Genomic DNA, 19,119 nt, shown 5'->3' on the forward strand with positions numbered 1-19,119 from the left:
CCTGCGCGGCGGGACGGCCCCGGCGGCCGCAGGAGCCCTCCCCTCCCCAGCCGGGCCGCGGCCGGCCCCCGGGCCGCCCCGCACCGCCCCGCCGCGCCGGCAGCGCCGCCGAACAGGAAGGGCCCGAGGTGAGCTGGGAGGGGACGGGGGTCGTGGTCCCGCCGCTGGAGTGGGGCGCTGGGCCAGCCGGGGGGCGGTGGGGCCGCGGTGACGGCGGGGAGGCAGCGGGCGGCGGAATCGGGCCGGAGCCGCGGGGGTCCGCAGGGACACGGGAAACACACACGCGCACACAAAGACACACTGCCCAGTTGCACACGCATGCACACGCACACAAAGACCGAGAGCCCAGTGTTGCACAGGCACACACAGAGACACACACCCCCCTCTGCACCCCCCCCCTCCCCCACCTCCATGCCACTCGCTCAGATCACGGGACCTCCCACCCCCTCACATCAGGGCTGGCGTGGGCCACCCCAGCCTGAGTGTGCACGGCTGGAGATTCCGCAGGGTGCCGCGCCAAGGGCAAAGCACCCCCGGGGAATGGCGTTTCCTTACTCCTGATGGGATTTTTGTCCGTTTTCCAACTGGGGTACGTGCCCCTTGCCCTTAGCCCTGCCCCACAAGCCCTGATGGGGGCGAAGGGCTCCAGGAGGGTTGCTGGAGGGTGCTCAGGAGTGGGGAGCTTCCCCCAGCCGGATCTGGCTGGGGAGTGGCAGCTGTGGTTTGTTTTCTGCATGTTTCTGTATCCAGAATTTTAGCGGTTGGACATCCATTTGCAGTTGTAGAAGGTCAAAGGCTGTACTTGCCGAATCCTTCTGTGGGACCTGCCAGTTTGCCAAATTACCTGCTGCAGGGCCTCCGCAGATGGTGCAGTGATAGGCTTCTACAAAAGCTCCTTGTTTTTTAATAAAACCAAAACAAACCCACAGGAGGCAAAAATAAACCTGCAGGAGCGCTGTCCTGAGCTGGGATGGCGCTTGGGCTTTGAAGCCCTGGTTTTGCCACCCCAGTCTTTCAGAGCTGCCTGCCTGTGGTGCCTGGCCCTGGCCACTTCTGTGTGCTGAGGGTCTCAGCTTTCTGGGTTGGGAGCAATGCAGCTCTTTACTCTTTAAGTCCCAGCTGTTCTGGTTTCTGACTCCTTCTCTGCCACCTTTCGCCCAACCAGGGATGGAGCTCGGCACAGTGAAGCTTTGGAGGCCCTCGGCAAGCAAGCAGCCCACCCAAGGAAGGCGGCACAGGATTGCGGTCTGACCCACACAGTCGGTACGGCACCTCACACCGTGCTGCCAGTGACCCTGACGGGGCTGGGGTGCTGCTGCTGGGAGGGCTGGTGGAGCCAGGTGGTCCTGCGTGGAGATGGGAAGTGAGAAGAGGGTGCTTAAATGGAGGTCCCAGAGGCCTTGGGTCTGAAAATGCCCTCCTTGTCCTGCCCTATAATAGAGGAGAGAGCAGGCACAGATGCAAATTTCTTTGGTGTGCCCCATAAAAACACAGCAAAGTAGGTCACTCGTGCAATAAGAAATGAAGCAGCAGTGTTGTTGTCCCTGGAGAAGGCAGGTGTCTCGGTGGTGGGGCTCTGGTGATGACCTTTCTGCTGCAGCGAGGAGACAGCCCAGGGGTACTGGCTGGGTTGACACTGTCCTGCAGCGCTGGCTGCTGGAGTCGGGGATGATTTTCCCTGCAGGATCAGGCCTCTCCTGGTGGGGCAGGTGAGACGTTCCTCACCCTGAGCTGACTTCTTCCCCCACTCTTCCTCTGCTCCTAGGTGGGGCCATGAAGCTGAACGAGCGGAGCGTGGCCCACTACGCCACCTGCGACTCACCCACTGACCATGCTGGCTTCCTCCGCAAGCGTGTGGAGCGGCACCACCACCATACCCACCACCACCACGCCACCTCCTACCAGCGCCGCTGGTTTGTCCTCAAGGGCAACCTCCTCTTCTACTTCGAGGAGCGGGAGAGCCGGGAGCCCATGGGGCTGGTGGTGCTGGAGGGCTGCACCGTAGAGCTGTGCGAGGCTGCTGAGGAGTTCGCCTTTGCCATCCGCTTTGACGACGCTGGTGCCAGGGCTTACGTGCTGGTGGCTGATGGGCAGGCTGCCATGGAGGCCTGGGTGAAGGCAATCTCACGGGCCAGCTTCGACTACATGCGTCTGGTGGTGAGGGAGCTGGAGAAGCAGCTGGAGGAGGCCTGCAAGAGCTTGGCCGCTTGCCGCAACTCACCGCGGAGGTCCTCCTCCTCTGGCAGGAAGAGGCACCTCTCCAACCCCGCCTTGCAGCCCCTCCAGGAGAAGCCCGCCATCCTGGAGAACGGTTACTCCACGTGGGGCAGTGGCGGCGCTGTCCCTGGGGGGACCCCCTGCCCCGACCGTGATGGGGGGCATGTGAAGCCCCCGCCCCTGCCTCCGCGCCGGCGCTCGGCTGCTGGCAGCACCGCGGCGTCCCCAGCCATGCCAGAGAGCCCAGTGTCACCAGACACAGCCTGCTTCTCCAAGCTGCACAGCTGGTATGGGCAGGAGATCATGGTGCTGAGACGGGAGTGGCAGGAGAGGCAGAAGACGGGACACCCATGACCGGGTCACAAGCCACTGGCCAGCTGATGCCCAGCAGCCTTTCATGCAGGAAGAGTGAAGCAAGGGATGCTGCTTGCTCCCTGCCCTGGTTGATGGCTGAGTGTGTGGTGCATGTGTGCTTCATGGGGCATGTGGGATGGACCTGGGTCTTCCCCAAGCCTCACGTTTTATGTCCATGAGGCTTTAGTACCAGGGGAGCCGCCTTTGAACTTTCCTCCACTGGTGATATGAGGTGTGGAGGGGGCCCACATCAGGACATACGCAATGAACCTCACCCAACGGGCTTGGCCCGTGTCTGTCCTGGCGTGGTGGATGCTCTGGGAGCTTCATTGCCTGCCCTTCCTTCTCCACTTTGTTTTGGTTTTGTTTCTCAGCGTGGAAGTTTGCACAGGCCAGCATTTACTATTGTCTGTGGTCTTGCACCGAAGTCTTACTGCCTTTGCTCTTTCTCCACAGATAAGGCTGGGCTCTTACGAAATGCCACCAATGGGCCACTGGCCTTGGCTGGTGTCTCTCACCTTGTGCCTCCCTTGCCACAGGACACTTGTGAGCCACCCTGGCTGTGGCTGGCCCAGCAGCCAGGGCAACGAGGACTGGGCTCTTGCATTGTCTTTTTTTTTCACTTTCATCTGCACTAACCCTCCTCCCTGCTAAATCCCTCAGGATGTGGATTTCAGGGGTTTGCATCTGTCTCTTTGGGCACCTGAGCTGAGCAGTGAGGAGACACTGAACCTGCTCTGAAGCAACAGCGAGGAGCAGGAGCGCTCCAGGGCTGATCTGGACTATGTCAAGCAGTAGCCAAGCCTGTTAATGTCTCCACTCAGGCCTTCTCTGTTCCAAAACAGGGATGCTAGAGCCTCTTTGCCTTGCCAGGGGTGAATTTCTCAACCTCTCTGCAGACTGTAGCTCCTGCAAAGTGCCACGTAGGGCTCAGCCGGCTCGTTGGGCAGCTTGCCCGAGATGGCATCTAGAATCGTGCTCTTGCAGAGCCTCTCTCACTGTTGTGGCTCTACCCAGCTCCTGGCAGAGCTGTGCCCTCGGAGGAGAAGCTGTGGAAAAGCAGGGAGGAGGAGGGGGCTGGCCCCAAAGTGGAAGCGTGGGAGTGAGTTACAGGTAGCACTGACTGTGTGTCAGCAATGTCTGGGCTTGCCCCTCCAGCGTCAAACCCGTATCGCTGCTGTCTGCTGGTGCTTCCCTCTGATTTCGTGTCAGCATCACTTGGGCTCTGTAGCACATCACATCCTCCCGGTGGGTGAGGAGGGCTGCGAGGAGGTACGCCTGTCGCCTCACCACAGAACTGGACTTGTCCTTCACCTGTGGGTCAGAAACCTTGGCCACAAGGCAGACGGTACAAGCAGGGGGGTGCTGAGTTCAGGGGCTGCAGCACCTTGGGAGATGGGGTTCATAAATCTTCTCCCTTATCCTCGGGGCAAGGGCTGCTTTTCAGAGCAGAAAAAATATGTGAAGCAGTCTTGTGCTTCCTATCTGACTGTTAAACCTGTTTTTATTGTCCTGTTGTATTAAGGAGCCTTGCTTGGAAAGCAAGAGGCTATTCCAGGTCATGACTGGTAGAACCTATTTGCCTTTCTGGAGTTAAACATGCTCATCTTAATATTTCGCAATAGCCAGTAGAGATTGCCAATGCAGAAATCAAATGACTTCCATTAACTTTTGGTGCCTTTGAAAATATACCTCTGGTAGTTTTGGATTATGAGCTTCCAGCCTCCTGCCTAATTATGGCTCAGTGGTGTATTAGAGGAAATCAGATCTCAGATCAGATATTACAAATGTGACTTTGGGCACTGGGAGTGTAACCTTCACATACAAGTGATGCAATCCAGTTCTTTCTGGTTTGCGTCTGTATTTCTTCGCAGTCGGGATGTTCAGGTTCAGGAGGATTATTTTTGTGCTGCTTTTTAAGTGAAACCAGTTTGGAAAGACCAGTAGCAGGTGGCCACGGGCCAGTGCCCAGGCTCTGCCAGCAGCCCAGCTGGCTCGACTTAGGGGCCAGCTCTGCCTCCTTCCCTGCTGCTCAGATTGTTCAGTGCTGCAGCATTCTTGGCTGGGAACCTGTCCCTGTCCCCATGGCAGGGCAGCAGCGTCAGGGGATGGCACTACCTGGTACCTCCTCACTCTGAGCGTGGGTATTTTGGGGACAGGGTCAGATTTGGCAAGCATTTTTCTCTTTTTTTGTCGTTGTCTACACAGAGAGAAGATTATTCCTGGTGTCTCACACTTATATAAGGCAGCTTGACTGTAAAGATTTAACTTCCAAACTAAATCAAAATGTCATGGCAGTTCCTACATGAGACCCAAGAATCACAAGTGACTTGAAAGAGAAAATAAATTAACAAAGCCAGTTCTGTCAGAACTGGAACAGTATTATTCATTTGAGGGCAGTTTCACTTTTAAGAAGCTTAGTTTGCTTTAATAAGCTGGGATTGTGCTAGTAACACTACTAAAGAGCTTATATTTAATGCTTTAATCTGTCCCATTCAAATGGCACAATTTCCACGCTACCTGTCTTTGCATTAGTCCATATCTCAGCTAAATCCTGCAAATGAGGCGCTGCGCTCTGCTTTCTGTCTGATCACATTTGGAGTAATTCTGTGTTTTATTCTGCAGCATTGAGAAGAAAATGACTGAATCCTAAGCAGTACTTGTGCTCGGCCCAGCTATCCGTGCCTGGGCCTTTAGTAGGTCTTCAAAGCGCTGCGCGACTTCGGGTGCACTTGGTCAGGGTTCCCTCACCATCCCGCCCACATAGCAGGGGTGGCCCTTTTGTGAGTAAAACGAGCCATAATTGGAGCCATACCCAAATTTGCGTGGGAGTACAGGGTTTTTTAATGACCACTGCTGCTTGCTTCATTAGGCAGGAAGCGCCTGGGTGCTCCACCACCAAAACAGAGGCCATCAAACCAGCCCAGCTGTGGATCAGTGGTGCTGGCAGTGCCTTTGAAGCAGCCCGCAGGCAGAAGGTTGGGATTTCAGCTTCCTGATGTTGCCCACGCAGCGTCCTCTCCTGTCTGCAGGCAGGGATTGGTACAGGAAAAGCAGAGTTTTTGTTGTCCCCTACAGCAAAATGAGACTGACTGCCACACACTGTTTTTTCTCCGATCATTCAGGTTTGGACTGTTTCACCTCCCACCTTTGCTTTTCCTTCTTATTTTTTAAAAATAGAAAATGAGTGGGCAGCACAAAACAGGTTCCCTAAGAACTCACTAAAGCCAAATGACTACTTTTCTTGAAGTACTTAAATCCCTTTCTAAGAGCTTTATTTGGCATAACAATGCCAAAGCAATGAGAGAAAAATGCTAGAATCTGAATGTTTGAATTTAAAAGAAATTGAAGACTAAAAGGAGGGAGATTCTGACATGGGCTTTGTAAGCTGCGCGAAAAAAAGAATTCCAATCCTGCTAAAATAGTTGATGAAATACTTCTGTTTTTCTGAGGCTGGGGTTTCAGATTCAGGCCCATAATGTAATGTGTTATTGCTGCACATTTAACTTCTTATAAAACTGTGGCGATGGCTGCCACTGAATCCAGGTCCTAGTAGTCAGAGTAACCTCAGGATTTTACCCACTTGGTGAACATCCACCACCAAGATCAGACATTTTGCATTATAAGAGCTACTGCATTAATAGTTGGGGGTGGGTGACCTCCCCGTCTTACCGCTCTGAGCTGCCTTTGCAGAGACATTTAAGTAACTCCTACAGAAACACAGAGGGGACGGGTGCAGTTCCCGTGTCGGTAGCACCTTCTGCAGCACCGAGCGTGCTGCACCATCTGCACAATTACCAGACGACACTACGAGCCGCCTGCAGAAACATTCCTGCCTTTTGAAGTGCTTATGTTTCGGGTAGATGACCTGTTCTTATTTTAAGGGGTGGTTTTGCATGCGCCTTTTGTTTTACACGCGGAACTTGTATTACGCATTTAAAAGACATTGTTACGGTTTGTATTTCATGCCGTGAAGCCCAATAAACCGCTGTGATTTGTAACCGTGTGCGCTGCCCACGGAGCTGCGAGCGCCTGACGCCCGCGGGGGTCTGCAGGGCCCGCTCCCCGGGTCACCGTGCCCGGTGTTCCCCCGGCGGGCGGCGGTGAAGCGCTGCGCGGTGCCTCTCTCCCGGTAGCACGGGAACCCCGTTGGGGGGGCGGGGGGAGCGCGCCACGCGGCCAGGTAAGGCGTGGCCTCGCCCCACGCACGCGCACCAGCGATCACGCCCCGCCCCCAAGCCTCGCGAGAGTCGGAGGTCTCGCCGCCCCGGGTGACGCTGCGGCTCGGCCGTTACCGGAGCCCAGCGCGGGGCAGGAGGGAGGAGGATGGCAGCGGCAGGCGGGCGGCTCCTGGCAGCGGCCGCGGCTTACTCGGGGCGGGCGGGCTGGCGCGGGCTGCGTCGCAGCCCGGTCGTGCCACTCGTGCCCTCCCGGAGCGCCACCGTCACCCGCAGCGGCGCCATTTTGCCGAGGCCGGTTAAGGTGAGTGAGGGGAGAGCGGATGGGAGAGCCAACCAATCGCGGCGTAACGGATGGCAGCGGTGGCCAATCAGTGCGAGTGCATCTGATGTGGGCGGGGCGGTGGGAGTGAGTGACAGGGTGTAGGCTAATGAGCGGCTTGCTGTGGGCGGGGCGGGCATGCGGAACCTCTGGCCAGCGGGAGGGTGAGAGGAGCGGCGCTGCGGAACGGCACGGCACGGCACGGAACGGCACGCACCTGTGGTGGTCGCTGCACCGTGAGGTGGCGATGAGCACTCGCTGCTTCTCGCTGGCCACGGCTCTCCTTCCTAAGCCGCTGCTGTTACCTGCACCAAGCCGCCTGCTGATTCCTGCTCCTCCGGTACTGGAGTTCGTATGGTAAAGTGTGACGCGGTGACAGCGCGCCCAGCACTCGGGACAGCAAAACGTTCTTCCCGCTGCTCCCGGGTCCCCGGCGCGCCTGTGGGCCGGGAGTAGGTGAGCTCAGCCACTGTGCCACTCGCTGGTAAAGTTCATTCTTTCCTCCTTGGCTCCTTGCAGACGCCGTTCGGCCTTCTGAGGGTGTTTAGCGTTGTGATCCCTTTCCTGTATGTCGGGACTCAGATCAGTAAGAACTTCGCAGCCCTGCTCGAAGAACATGATATCTTTGTCCCAGAGGACGATGACGACGATGATTAAAGGGTATGTCATTAACATCACCAGCAATCTAATTATTTGGGCTTCCTGTTTGTCTTGGGGCAGTGAGGAGAATGTTGGCCTAAGAAATAACTCAGCAGCAGCTTTGAAAGACACGTTTGCAGTTAAACACAGGGACACCTGCAGCTGTATTGCCTCTGGCTATGAACTGCTTTACATTGGGATAGGCCAGGCTGGTACCTGAATAGCAAATCTTCACTATATACATTCATTAGACATCTTAATAAACTGATGGCCTTTTAGATCTTGTCATTTGAATCAGAAATGAAGTGTAGTCAGTGAGGGTCTATACCAGAGACAGAAAAGAAAGACTTAAGTGTTATTACATTTACCTGGTAAAAAGTCTTCTGCTAACTCAGAGAATGACTGTTTTAAAAGAGAATGACATGGTGATACAGAAGTGAACCAGGTGAGAGAATTCCAGAACCCACCAGAACAAACTGTCTGGTGGGTGTAACAACACTGATCTCTGAAGTAGCTGGACCGTTCAGACTCCTCAAATAAAGATGAATTATTTCTGCTTTTCCTTTATCTAATCTACGCTTCCCTCCATTTTATGTTATTCCATTTGGCTTGCCCCACGTAAAGTTTTGAGTTTGGGTGTATTTGATTCTTTTCAGAAAAAAGTTGTTGTTTTCAAGAACTTGTTGTAAATCTGTCATTTGTTGTTATGTATTCTGTTTGATAAAGAGATTTTCCTGCATTTTTCCAGCACAGCTAAAACCAGAGAATTAAAAGGTTGTAAAGATCGCAATGCCCTGTTAGAAACTTCTTTTTTGTAAACCTCCCCCTCAGGTGGGGAGGCACAGACTGGAGCACTGTACGGTGTATCTGAAGAGTAATGGCTTATTATTCTATTTGCAGAACTGTAATGGAAGAACAGAAGGGAGAAAACCATTGACAAAGCAATGGTTCCAACATCTGTCACCTCTGTTTTGTCCTTCCTAAAGGGGACAGGGGGCTCTGTGTCCCCTTTGCCAGCGAGTGTCCTGCACATGTCTGTATGACAGAAATCTGTAGATCAGGGTTAAGAAGTGCTTGATAAGGCCCTCCATCCTTGCACACACACACGCTCACCTCATAGAAGACTGCTTGGGATTCCTTTTATTAGCAATACGGGAAAACACTTAATTAAACATCAAGAGATTGAGATGTGTGACTTTGGTCGTGTGTTTTTATAGATTATGTGCCTGTGATGTAGCAATTCTGTCTTAACCTTCCTACCTCTGTACGTCTGTGCCAGTAAGGACCCTCTCTTCCTATTTATTTCCTCTTACAAGTCCTTTCTGTAATTCAGTACTAATCCACAGCATATGACAGGAATCCTGGAGGAAGCAGTGGAGTCGTATTGGAAACGGCACCACTGTTGAAATAATGTTGATTTACTACCCAGCACTGTGCAGGTGTGTCAGATGGAGACTGTAGCATTAATTTCACCTCACTGAGGGTTAAACACAGTATTATCATTGCAGAGCTAAGAGTTTTGAGTAGGTTTTGTAAATGGTGAATATAAGTGGCAGACTAACTTACGGATGCATTTTATAGCATGAAATCTGTGAACAGTGAAAATATCTGCACGCTCTGGCTCCAGGTACTTACTATTTCCTTGGTAGTTCAGAACTTCCTTTTGTACAAGCCCTAATATACTTACTTTTTAAACTGTGTATAAACTTCAGCAATTCTTTTTGTAGAAGTATTTACTCTTGCAATTAAATCCTTGCATAATAGACTTTACAGGTCTTCTCTCCTGCTAGGGCACGCACAGGCTAGCTTCAGTCACATTCGACCAGCTGTTTTCTCAAATACTTTGAAAGTTTAAAGTCAAATTATTTCTTTTTATTTTTTTCTTTTTTCGAGCCAGCAGTGTCTCTCCCACGCTTTCTGGTCAGTTATCTGGCCTCTCCTCTTGACTGCCCACTGTTTCCTTCAGTATTCTTGTAGCTGTCAAAAGAGTTTCTTTTAATGTCACGCGCATTAGCACCGTGTTTGTTTCAAGCGGACGCATTTACTCCTTTATTGCTTGTCACTGCTTCTGATGTTTGCTCTAACACTCCAGCTCTGATACTGAGCGCAAAGGGAACCTGCCACCTGAGTGACCCCAGAGCTGGCAGGTTCTTGAGTCACTCAGTGTCTCAGTTGTCCCCTCCTTCTCTAAGGCCACTCAAGAAGTGGTTGCTCCAGTTTATCGGCTCTCGCGGGTCAAACATGTCCCTGCTCCTGTCTTCTAAACTGCCAAACTCCTGTCACTGCTTTAGTCCACGGTCCCTCCTGGCCCTTCCCGTGTTCCTTCTTCAGCCCTGTCCTAAAAAGCACCCCAGACCCAAAGCTTCTAGGTAAACAGACATACGTACCCCTGAGGGGTGCTCCTTTACAGCCCTCATATGGGGAAGAAGGCCCCAGTATTTAGGCCAGGATAAAAAGCAGCTTGAGAGCACTACAGGCATTCAGTGCTGATCACACATGGGGGAGCTCCAGCACCAAGTTACCTGCTGAAAATGTGTTTTATCTGATTAAAGAGGTTCTCCTTACCCTTCTTGAAAGGGAGCTAGTAATTCTTGATTCAATTAAGGAGGTGATGGTAGGACATCTTCTGCTAGGCATCAGAAGCTCTTACAGAGCCTGCCTATTCTAGACAACAGTACAAAATGCCATTTTTCCAGGTAATTTCACTTTGCAGCAGAGAAATGGACTCTGCTGATCTTTTTATTGCACAAAGGGCGTTATTGGATTTTATGCCATTCTCTGTGAGGAAGTAAACAGAGAATAGTGTCCAAATAAAAACCACAAGGTCAACAAAGTCATTGCATGAAATTGTAAAACACTGCATGAATACAGACGGGCCTCAAGCACTAGGAACATTTTTGCTGCTACAGTGGCTTTTCTCAAGGCCATCTCCTCCAGAGAGCAAACGCACACACACACACACACTCACACGGCGGCGGGCCTCACAGAGAGCTCCACAGCCAGGTTGTGCTGTGGTTATTCAGCAGAGACTCCAGGGCAAGGGATGGGACAAACTCCCACCAAACACACGTTGGCAAAAACTAGGAAGTCGCAGATCTTCATGCAGGTCACAATGACTTGCGCACGCTCTGGATTTGGATTTAGTCATTGGACTCCTAATACGCTATACAATTTTTCTGTGTAGGTTTTTTCCTGCTGTACAAAACTTTATTTGTAACACAAGGCAGGAAGACAGAGTCAATCTCTCAGGGATCGTGGCCCGCGTAGAATTTGGACAGAAAGTCTTTAGGCCGTGGGGTTTCAGTCTCATGGAAATACCTCATGATGTGAGTCTTCTGCTTCCACACCTGAATAGTTTCTTGAAGATCCATTTTTCCCTGCACACAGATAGAAGATTTTTAGCCTAGCTCCCACTTAGAGCCTGATTCTAACTATACAGTACTACAAAAGTTATTTGAATGCACTTAGAATCACCCTTAGGACAGCTGCATCGACAATTCTGTACTCCTGAAGACTGCTTGCATCACCTATACTGTGACACAAATACATATACTGTACCTGCCCTCTGCCTTTAAGTAAAATTGCTGCTAAGTGCTTTGCACCAGTATCACTACCACAGAGATTTGAACAGAACTTCTTCATGACTCCAGTCTATGATTTATTGTTCTAGTTTTGGAGGATGGCAGCACAGGGCAGAATGAGACTGCCTGGAACCATCACCTACCCTATTTATTACCTACGATTCTGTTTCCAGATTTGTTTAATCATGTAAAGACAGACCAACTGCCTTGAAATGCAAGAAATACAACAGGTGAGCATGGCCATCCTTGGTTGGAAACCTTCTAATGCATTACAGCTGCAGAGGTTATTGTTGTTCAGACCCACTCTGAAGCCTTGCCCAACTCTTGGTATGCTGGTTATTGCTTTGCACCAGACAGAACCACACATATTACAGACTCAAGATGTCCTGCCCCCTAAAGCCGGCCTCCCACCAAGTACTGCCACTCTAACATATGTTTTGGAATAGGTGAAGAAAACCACATCCCAATCGAAGGAGCTGAAAAGTAACTTTTAATGGTACGCTAGCTAGCACCATCTTTTTGCCCTGTCTTTGACTGCCACTGTTTCCAAAAAAAACCAACCATCCACAAGACAGTATTTAAACTACTGTTTTGCTTGCCATCCTGTGCAGCTTCAACAAAACAGGAATAACTTGTTTGTACCTTAATAACCAGCATGTCTATCACCCGTGGATCTCTAACGTGGGCATTCTTCATGAACATCTCCCGCACCTTGTTCCGCCCCTGCTTCACCGTGATGTCCAGCTGGTACAGGTGTACTAGAAGAAACACAACAGTCACAGGTTCATCTATGTTGCTTTTCCTCTTTCCCACTGACAACGTGCAACTCAAGCCTAGAAAACACTACACGGTCATTTGTTCCTGCAGTGCCTGCCGGCTTCGCTAATACAATTAATGGAAAGCCAATAAACAACGCGGCCGTGGTATCAGTCCCAGAGCAATTTTAAGGAGACAGATAACAAAGCCACCGTATCCCTATTCTGGGAACTCAAAGCTCATTTCTCTCCCGCTCCGTTAGGGAAACCAAGCGGCAAGCAAGGCGCGACGCGACCGGCGCTCGCCGTGCTGGGGCGGCCGCCGGGGCAGGCAGGGCCAGGCAAACCCGCCTGCGCCAGGCGACCGGGCCCGCGCCGCACCGGGAGCCCACAAGCCCCGAACAGCCGTGTCCAGCGGGCCCAGGGGCAGCGGGCAGGGCCCGGGGCTGGCCGGCGAGGGCCGAGCCCTCACAGCCGGGAGAACCGCGCACTTCAGAGCCCAACGGCTGCGGGGCGGCCGTCACGACCTTGAGCTCGCGCTCCCGCCCGCGCATGCGCGACCGGCTCCGCGCCCTCACCGGCGTTGGGCACCTCGCGGTACCAGGCCCGGTACAGTTCCCTCACGCGCCGCTTGGCTTCGCCCAGGTCCCGGCTAAAGATCGGCTTCACGGCCGCGGACACCGCGCCTTTCCCCGCCACCGCCATCCTGCTGCAGCCGCCGCTGCGGCGACTGCTCCGAGCGCTGCGTCCCGCCCCTTCCCTGCCGCCGGCAGGACCGCACACCCGAACGGCGACCTTCTATTGGCCGGCGGCGCCGCCACTCCAGCCTTTGGGGCGTGGAAAATAGCGGCGGCTTGCGGCCTCCCATATGATTGGCCAAGAAGAACGCCAATCCCCGCTGGCTGCTCTGGGAGGAACCGAGCGGGTGGGCGGGGCTGCGATGTGCCCCGCTGAAAAGGCCGTAGCGTGAAGGGGCTTCTATGCATAATCACAGTTCAAGAAATCCACATTCACATCTATCTTTCCAATACCAGTTTTGGAAGTTATGAAAGCTATTGAATTATGCAAATACTTAATACCATTGCTAAAATTTTTACTTCAGTGGGAGCTGCACATTTATGCTTTTCATCTGTAAAACAATCCAAAAGAATAAAAGTGATCTGAAAAGTCTTCTTTGCCACCCTCTCCTCCTTGTGGTTCTCTCAGACCTGCCTCACATACTCGACTATTCTCTCCTTGCAGCCAACACCCCATTCGCTTCTTTCAAGGTCTTTTTAGTGTTACTTTTGTGCTTGGCTCAATGATGAGAACAGACTTGGCTTTATAGTTTCCAGCACAGAGAGGTGTTTCTGAAAAGCAGCTGTTGGTGAACTAAACCTTAAGCAGAACTGATTTCAGCAACCATGTATTTGGATCAAAGGCGTGGGTGTACCTAGAATAAGGACTGTCTTTCTAGCATGCAAGAATGCACTGAAAACAAGCCAACCTGCATGTGCAAACATGAACTGGTTGGCCCTTCGCAGGACTGGAATGAAGCTAAACTGTATCTGTTGGGCCAGATCCTTACTTTACAGAGCTGGGGACATCTGTGCAGACTTGAGAGATCTTGAGTGGAGCCTGGGATGATCCTGCAACATTTCTGACAAGAGTTTGCGTTGGTGGTGGTCTCTAAGTGGAGGGAGAGCGATGTGCACTTATCTTGGGATTGCTCGCACCAGGTACGGGTGCGGGGCGTTTGTGAAGGCAAAGTGACCATCCTCCCGTGGCCTGGGCTGGTCCTCTGGGAGAACAAAGGTGAATTTCTGCAGGAGAGTGGTAAAGAAAATAAATAGCTCCGTCCTGGCCAGCTGTTCCCCCAGGCAGACACGGCGACCTGCAAGAGAGGGAGCGAAAAAGGATGTTAAACCACACTGGAATCACCGTGGAAGGAGCAGATCACCCCTCTCACTGTGCCCCTGACTTGTAGCTGGATCCTCCCCTCAGATTTACCTGCTGAGAAGGGCAGGAAGGCGTCTGGTTTCACAAACTTCCCATTCGTATCCAGGAAGTGTTCGGGGTAAAACTCATTTGGCTTCTCCCAGATTGTCTCATCCTTCAGCACGGAAGACAAGTTGGTGATGATCGTCGTCCCCTGCGCTCCTCCACAAGAGGGATCAACTTGTGTGAGAACAGCAGCATTATCTTGGCACAATGGACCAGTGCTGGTCCCTCTCTACTCCAGGTCTCCCATCTAACAGCAACCATTGTTTGGTGCTGCAGAATAAGACACCCACCTCCTCTTGTGTGCCTTATTTAAACTAGAGGTAAAGCAGGGCACTTTTCCAATGGCAGATGGTGCTGGCCCTGTGCTCTGAGCATCTCAACCCTTGCAATTTGTATCCTTACAAAGGACATTCCGTGCAAATGCCAATTTCACGGCGACACAGTGGAAACAGCCTCTGCTGCTCAGATCCTCCTGGACTTGTTTTATAGCTGGAGGGAAAAAGCTGACTGACAAGGCTTCAAAACCCAGCTTTCACAGGGGGCAGGGGAGATGGCAAAGCTCTCCTGTTTCACATGTCAATGTTCTAAGCTACAGGAGATATCACAAAGCTAAAAAAACCAAAACAAAACAGTCTTGCATTGCTACCAGTGCTGCCAGGGCAGCCGCTGTCACAGTGACAGTGGAGTGAATGCCAGTGGCATCTGAATGGCATCAGAGATTAGAGTTTTAACTACTGGCATCTCAGGAAAGCCAGTAAGCTGGTGTTGTGTGCCTCCAGAAAGCCCTTTAGGCTCTATGACTTTCTCCTTCCAATACAGGCAGGGCAGTGGGTGTCACAGCCCATTGAGAGGAAAGTGAACCTTTGCACTGACCCGCCACTGCAGCTGGGTTCCCACACAACCCGCACAAACCTAGAGGATGTGTGATTGTCTATCTGGCCCCGGTCACCTTGGGAATGAAGAAGCCTTGCAACTCAGTGTCCCGGTACGTCTTGTGAGGTAGTCCAATGGGAATGACATCCCCACAGCGTTGCACTTAATGGATCACAGCGTTGGTGTAGGGCATGCTCACTTGGTCCTCCATGGCGGGTGATCTCTCTCTGCCAATCACCTTATCAATCTCTGCTTGGACCTTACCTGAAAGCAGCACAGCGAAGGAATTAGAGCACCCTCAGATAAACAGAAGATGCTGGTACAAGCTGTAGAAAGGTTGGCAGCATGAGATTGTAGACACTGGGTGAGAGCAGTACAAGCAATTAGAGAAAGGAAGACAAACTAGAGAGGAATGCATTTGTTTTCAGTTGCTGGGAGCCATCTGTATAACTATTCTTTATGCCTTTAATGTCACTCAACATGCTACCTTACCCATCCTCTATGCAGCTGAAAGGGTATCTGGCCATGCAGAACTGGAGAATTAAAACAGATTAGCATCTATTCCAAATGCTAGGAGGAGGGTACTCTGGCCACTGAAAGCCCCCAGGTAGCCTTCAAAATGAAATCAAGAGCAAACTTGCCCTTCCAATTCCAGTGTTTTTGCCAGGGCTCCCCCCTGCCATCAGTCCCTGCCATGTAAGTGTTTCTCCTGGTTTCTGCCAGACCAACAATCGCCGAAGCTGTTCCTCATTGCCACAAACCCAAACAGCAGAGAGCAGATGTTCAATCTCCTCACAGAAGAACGAGGGTTGAAGGTGACACACCCCACCTCTGTCCTCTCACTTACTCTGTATTTCTGGGTGGAGAATCATGTACAGAACTGCCCACCGGAGGGTGGTGGTGGTGGTCTCAGAACCAGCTCCAAACAAGTCTGCGGTCACCAGACGAAGGTTGTTATAGTTGAAACCGCTCTCTTCAGCAGCCTTGCCCTGCAGAGAGCAAACAAGGAGGTGACTGGAGCGGGGGCACTTGCTGGGAAAGAAGATGATTGTGCCAGGGAAGTTCTGAGAAGCACCAGATCTGTTTTTGCTGACCAAGAAGTTCATTGGGAGAGCAGAGCAGAACACAGGTCTGCATATGACTGATGTACGTTGGAAACCCTGTTATCTCCTGCACTTGAAGGTCATCAGTCACCTCCTGTATCCTGAGGGATGAACGCTACACCCACCTTCAGGACAGAAGTGAACGCCTTGTGCTCTCCACTCCAGCAGACAGCAGGCCCCTGCACAAGCCGTAATGTTCTCCCCCAGAGGAGGTGGAACACAGTTATTCAAGTTTGATCGGATCATAAATCTCACACAGTAGGGAGGAGGCTGCACTGGTGTGGCAAATGCCAAATTAACAGTATTTTGAGGGGGTTATCTATAGCTATGCATTACAGATTCTCGCTGCTTCTGCCCTCCTGTTTTCTTACGGTTGGGGGGAAAAAAAATCAGGATATCACAGCTGCCTATTAAGTCTGCAACACCAATTTCAGCAAAACTGGTCTCTCATCCAAATGCTAATTGAGCTCAAATTTGCTAGCATATGAGCTTTGACAAGCGCTCTGCGTGAGTTCATCTGCTTGTCTTTTGTAATCCTCTTCATTCTTTTCTTTCCTAGGGACTAGCTTCTGTTAAGTTATTCTGTATATTTTGATGCTGTTGTAAAATGGATAGCAATTAATAAGGCATTTAAAACTCAACTGGTATCCCAATAGAAGATGTCTGTCAAGGGAGCTGTGGGGCTGACCTGACCATAGTTAACCCAATAGAGGGATTTAGCAGGGACTTCAGTGAACAGAAGAGAGAGGTGAGTTGGTCGGGCTCACATCCACCCCCAAATAGTGCTGCTCAGTGCAGAGCAACACAGATGACGTTGCTCTGTCCCTGTGAGCTGTGGGGCTCATGTATGGACTGGAGGTGCCCGGTGCCCGCGGCACAGCAGGGTTGGTCATGCAGCACAGCAGGGCTCGTTGTGCAGCACAGCAGCCCAGCCTGAGGACTCTCATGGCGGAAGCAATTTGCAGGCAGAATTTGCTACTATTGGACATCTGGCACTTGAAATTTAGTGAATCCATGTGCAGAAACATACGGTGGATGGATGGGCTGACGCACGTACCTTTGATTTTATACTGACTTTGTGTGTGACTGAATCAAAGATGCCTTTTAAATTCAGTGAGGTTCAGATTTAGGCCTTTGTCTGATCTACAGGGAACTAGTTCTTGGCAAGCAACTCTAAGAGACATATCCTGAAGGAGATGCCGACTTTCCAAGTCACAACTCGGTTTAAAGGCAGGCTGTGGACTGGACAACGATACCAAAAAGCCAGTCTGTTTCTGTAGTTTTGTAACCGATTTTGAATCATCAGTCACTAAGGCAGTGACATACACAGAATCTTGTGTGTTGACTTGTCCCCTGGTGCAAACTTAGAAATATTAGTGAATTCTCAATTATTGCCTTTTTTAATGCCTTCAAAATGACACAGGCTGGAAAGAAGCAAGTTGTTAGACTCTGAGGGGAACATGAAGATAGAAAAGGAGAACAAGGACATCAGCAGATAATATGGTCTCTTAAGACAATAAAGGAGGTTACAGCATTAAGAAGTTCACAGCCTCCTTCTCAAGATACAATGTGGAATGAAAAAGTAGGAAATAAGTAAGAGGTTTTATACAGCTTTACGAGGAAGTCAGCTTCTATCAACCAGCTTAATCAGGCAAAGGAATTGCCCCTGGACACTGGGGTTCTGCTGGTGTCACCCTACCTTCTTCATTTCCTTTAAAAACGCATCGGTGAAATCTCGGGTGTAAGCAGGGTTCCAGGTCTCCATGTGCTTATGTACGAGCGTGTCTGTGAAATCCACGAACTCCTTTTGCCCTCGAAAGGCTTTCTGTGTCAGTCCAGGGATGTGCAACAAAATGGGCACCGCGTTAAGAAGCTGGGATGTCAGAACCAGAGAGACAGAGAAGATATTATGTGATGCAAAAAGAAAAATAATGAAATCACAATGCTCTCAAGCAACAGAAGGCAGCTACTTACAGAGCGTATTATGCTTTTGGTTTACCTGAGTCAGGAATCCAGTTTCTTCCTTCAGGAATTTTTCAAACAAATGTAACAGCTTCTTGAATATCTCATCACCGTAGTCGAAACGCTCTCCATAGATGGTGGTGCAGATCACATTGCAGATTGCATTATTTACAAGAAAATGTACATCGAAAGGCCGACCTAAAAATGGAGATGGAGACCAAGCAATGGAGCAAAGCAAGACTGAGCTGTTGGACCCCAGCTGTCAGCAACGAGAACACACAGATGCCTCCTTGGTGCCTTTAAGAGAAAAAGCCCACAAACCACTCAAAGTACAAATGCATCATTCTAGAGAGTGAAGATCTTCTCATCTGTCCCACTGCTTGGTCTGTCCTTGTTTAAAGGAGAACACTCCCAAGAAAAGCTGAGTTGCAGGATTGATCTGTAACTTGACAGATAACACTTTGCTTTGTGTCTACATGACAGGCAATGTGCTGTGAAAACTCTCAGCTGCACTTTTATGGCATGTGATAATATCAGTATGTTTCCCAAGACTTCATAAAGTTGATAGTAATCCAGCTCTGGGAATAATTATATTTTACCTCTGTATTTCTGTTTATTTCCTTTTTGTTTCCTGTTTCAAATGGATTAATGTTACAGTAGCCCCACTGTGTAAAGTGGCTTCAAAGTAGAGCCAGGTCACTAATGCATATGGACGAGAGTGGCTGCAGTATTACTTCTCTCTGCGTCACTCTATTGCCTTTTTCTCTGATTTTCCCATCCCTCTGGATGTGACCAACCTTCTTCAGAATTGATTGCAGAGCACAGAAATCCCGCTTCCTCCTTCACTCGCTCCTCCAAGGATTTCTTTCCCATCCCAAAGTTCCTCAAGGTAGAGAGTGTGAATCTCCTCAGTTCCTTCCAGACGTGTCCAGCACTCACCTTGTTGAAGGAGACGTGGGGGTTTTGGAAGTCAACAGACAGCATGGTCCCAATGAACGGCAGCGACGTTGGGCCCGGCGGGTAACGGCTCCACTTCTTCCTGCGCTTTGTGAAGTCAAGAAGTAAAGTAAAGACCATAAGAAAAACTGCCAGTATAGAGACGTTGCTCAAGTAGGATGACAGCTGGGACCCCAGCCACAGGAGCAATGCCAT

General features: G+C 50.9%; 4 protein-coding genes across 4 annotated transcripts; 2 read left to right on the top strand and 2 right to left on the bottom strand.

Annotated features, from left to right (window-relative positions):
* Nucleotides 1-1,773: 1,773 nt before the first annotated feature.
* On the top strand, nucleotides 1,774-2,571 carry PHETA2 (PH domain containing endocytic trafficking adaptor 2; the record flags this gene model as incomplete). Its single annotated transcript, XM_080363986.1, has 1 exon — nucleotides 1,774-2,571. One exon carries the CDS (start codon nucleotides 1,774-1,776, stop codon nucleotides 2,569-2,571), a length of 798 nt encoding a protein of 265 aa, XP_080220112.1.
* A 4,230-nt stretch (nucleotides 2,572-6,801) lies between these two features.
* Nucleotides 6,802-8,896, top strand: SMDT1 (single-pass membrane protein with aspartate rich tail 1). Its single transcript, XM_080359131.1, has 3 exons — nucleotides 6,802-7,053; nucleotides 7,591-7,731; nucleotides 8,611-8,896. The coding sequence occupies exons 1-2, from the start codon at nucleotides 6,898-6,900 to the stop codon at nucleotides 7,726-7,728; spliced, it is 294 nt and encodes a 97-aa protein (XP_080215257.1). The 5' UTR covers nucleotides 6,802-6,897; the 3' UTR covers nucleotides 7,729-7,731; nucleotides 8,611-8,896.
* A 1,356-nt stretch (nucleotides 8,897-10,252) lies between these two features.
* On the bottom strand, nucleotides 10,253-12,828 carry LOC308049450 (NADH dehydrogenase [ubiquinone] 1 alpha subcomplex subunit 6-like). Its single transcript, XM_080359119.1, has 3 exons — nucleotides 12,625-12,828; nucleotides 11,934-12,049; nucleotides 10,253-11,087 (listed from the first exon to the last, which is right to left on the bottom strand). Exons 1-3 carry the CDS (start codon nucleotides 12,749-12,751, stop codon nucleotides 10,956-10,958), a joined length of 375 nt encoding a protein of 124 aa, XP_080215245.1. The 5' UTR covers nucleotides 12,752-12,828; the 3' UTR covers nucleotides 10,253-10,955.
* Nucleotides 12,829-13,740: 912 nt separating this feature from the next.
* Nucleotides 13,741-19,119, bottom strand: LOC308038041 (cytochrome P450 2D3-like; the record flags this gene model as incomplete). The annotated part of the gene is given in 8 exon segments (XM_080340256.1): nucleotides 13,741-13,919; nucleotides 14,036-14,177; nucleotides 14,979-15,065; nucleotides 15,069-15,166; nucleotides 15,750-15,891; nucleotides 17,705-17,878; nucleotides 18,005-18,165; nucleotides 18,765-19,119. Coding segments are annotated over 8 exon segments (1,338 nt in total).

This window comes from Nesoenas mayeri (assembly GCF_963082525.1).
Source record: "Nesoenas mayeri genome assembly, chromosome: 1".
In the NCBI taxonomy this organism is placed as follows: Eukaryota; Metazoa; Chordata; class Aves; order Columbiformes; family Columbidae; genus Nesoenas; species Nesoenas mayeri.

Coding starts and splice junctions, on each gene's coding strand:
- SMDT1 (XM_080359131.1), top strand. CDS start 6,898: ATGGCAGCGGCAGGCGGGCGGCTCCTGGCAGCGGCCGCGGCTTACTCG. Junction 7,054..7,590: donor TTTTGCCGAGGCCGGTTAAG/GTGAGTGAGGGG, acceptor GGCTCCTTGCAG/ACGCCGTTCGGCCTTCTGAG.
- LOC308049450 (XM_080359119.1), bottom strand. CDS start 12,751: ATGGCGGTGGCGGGGAAAGGCGCGGTGTCCGCGGCCGTGAAGCCGATC. Junction 12,050..12,624: donor CCGCGAGGTGCCCAACGCCG/GTGAGGGCGCGG, acceptor TGTTTCTTCTAG/TACACCTGTACCAGCTGGAC. Junction 11,088..11,933: donor TAGACATGCTGGTTATTAAG/GTACAAACAAGT, acceptor ATCTGTGTGCAG/GGAAAAATGGATCTTCAAGA.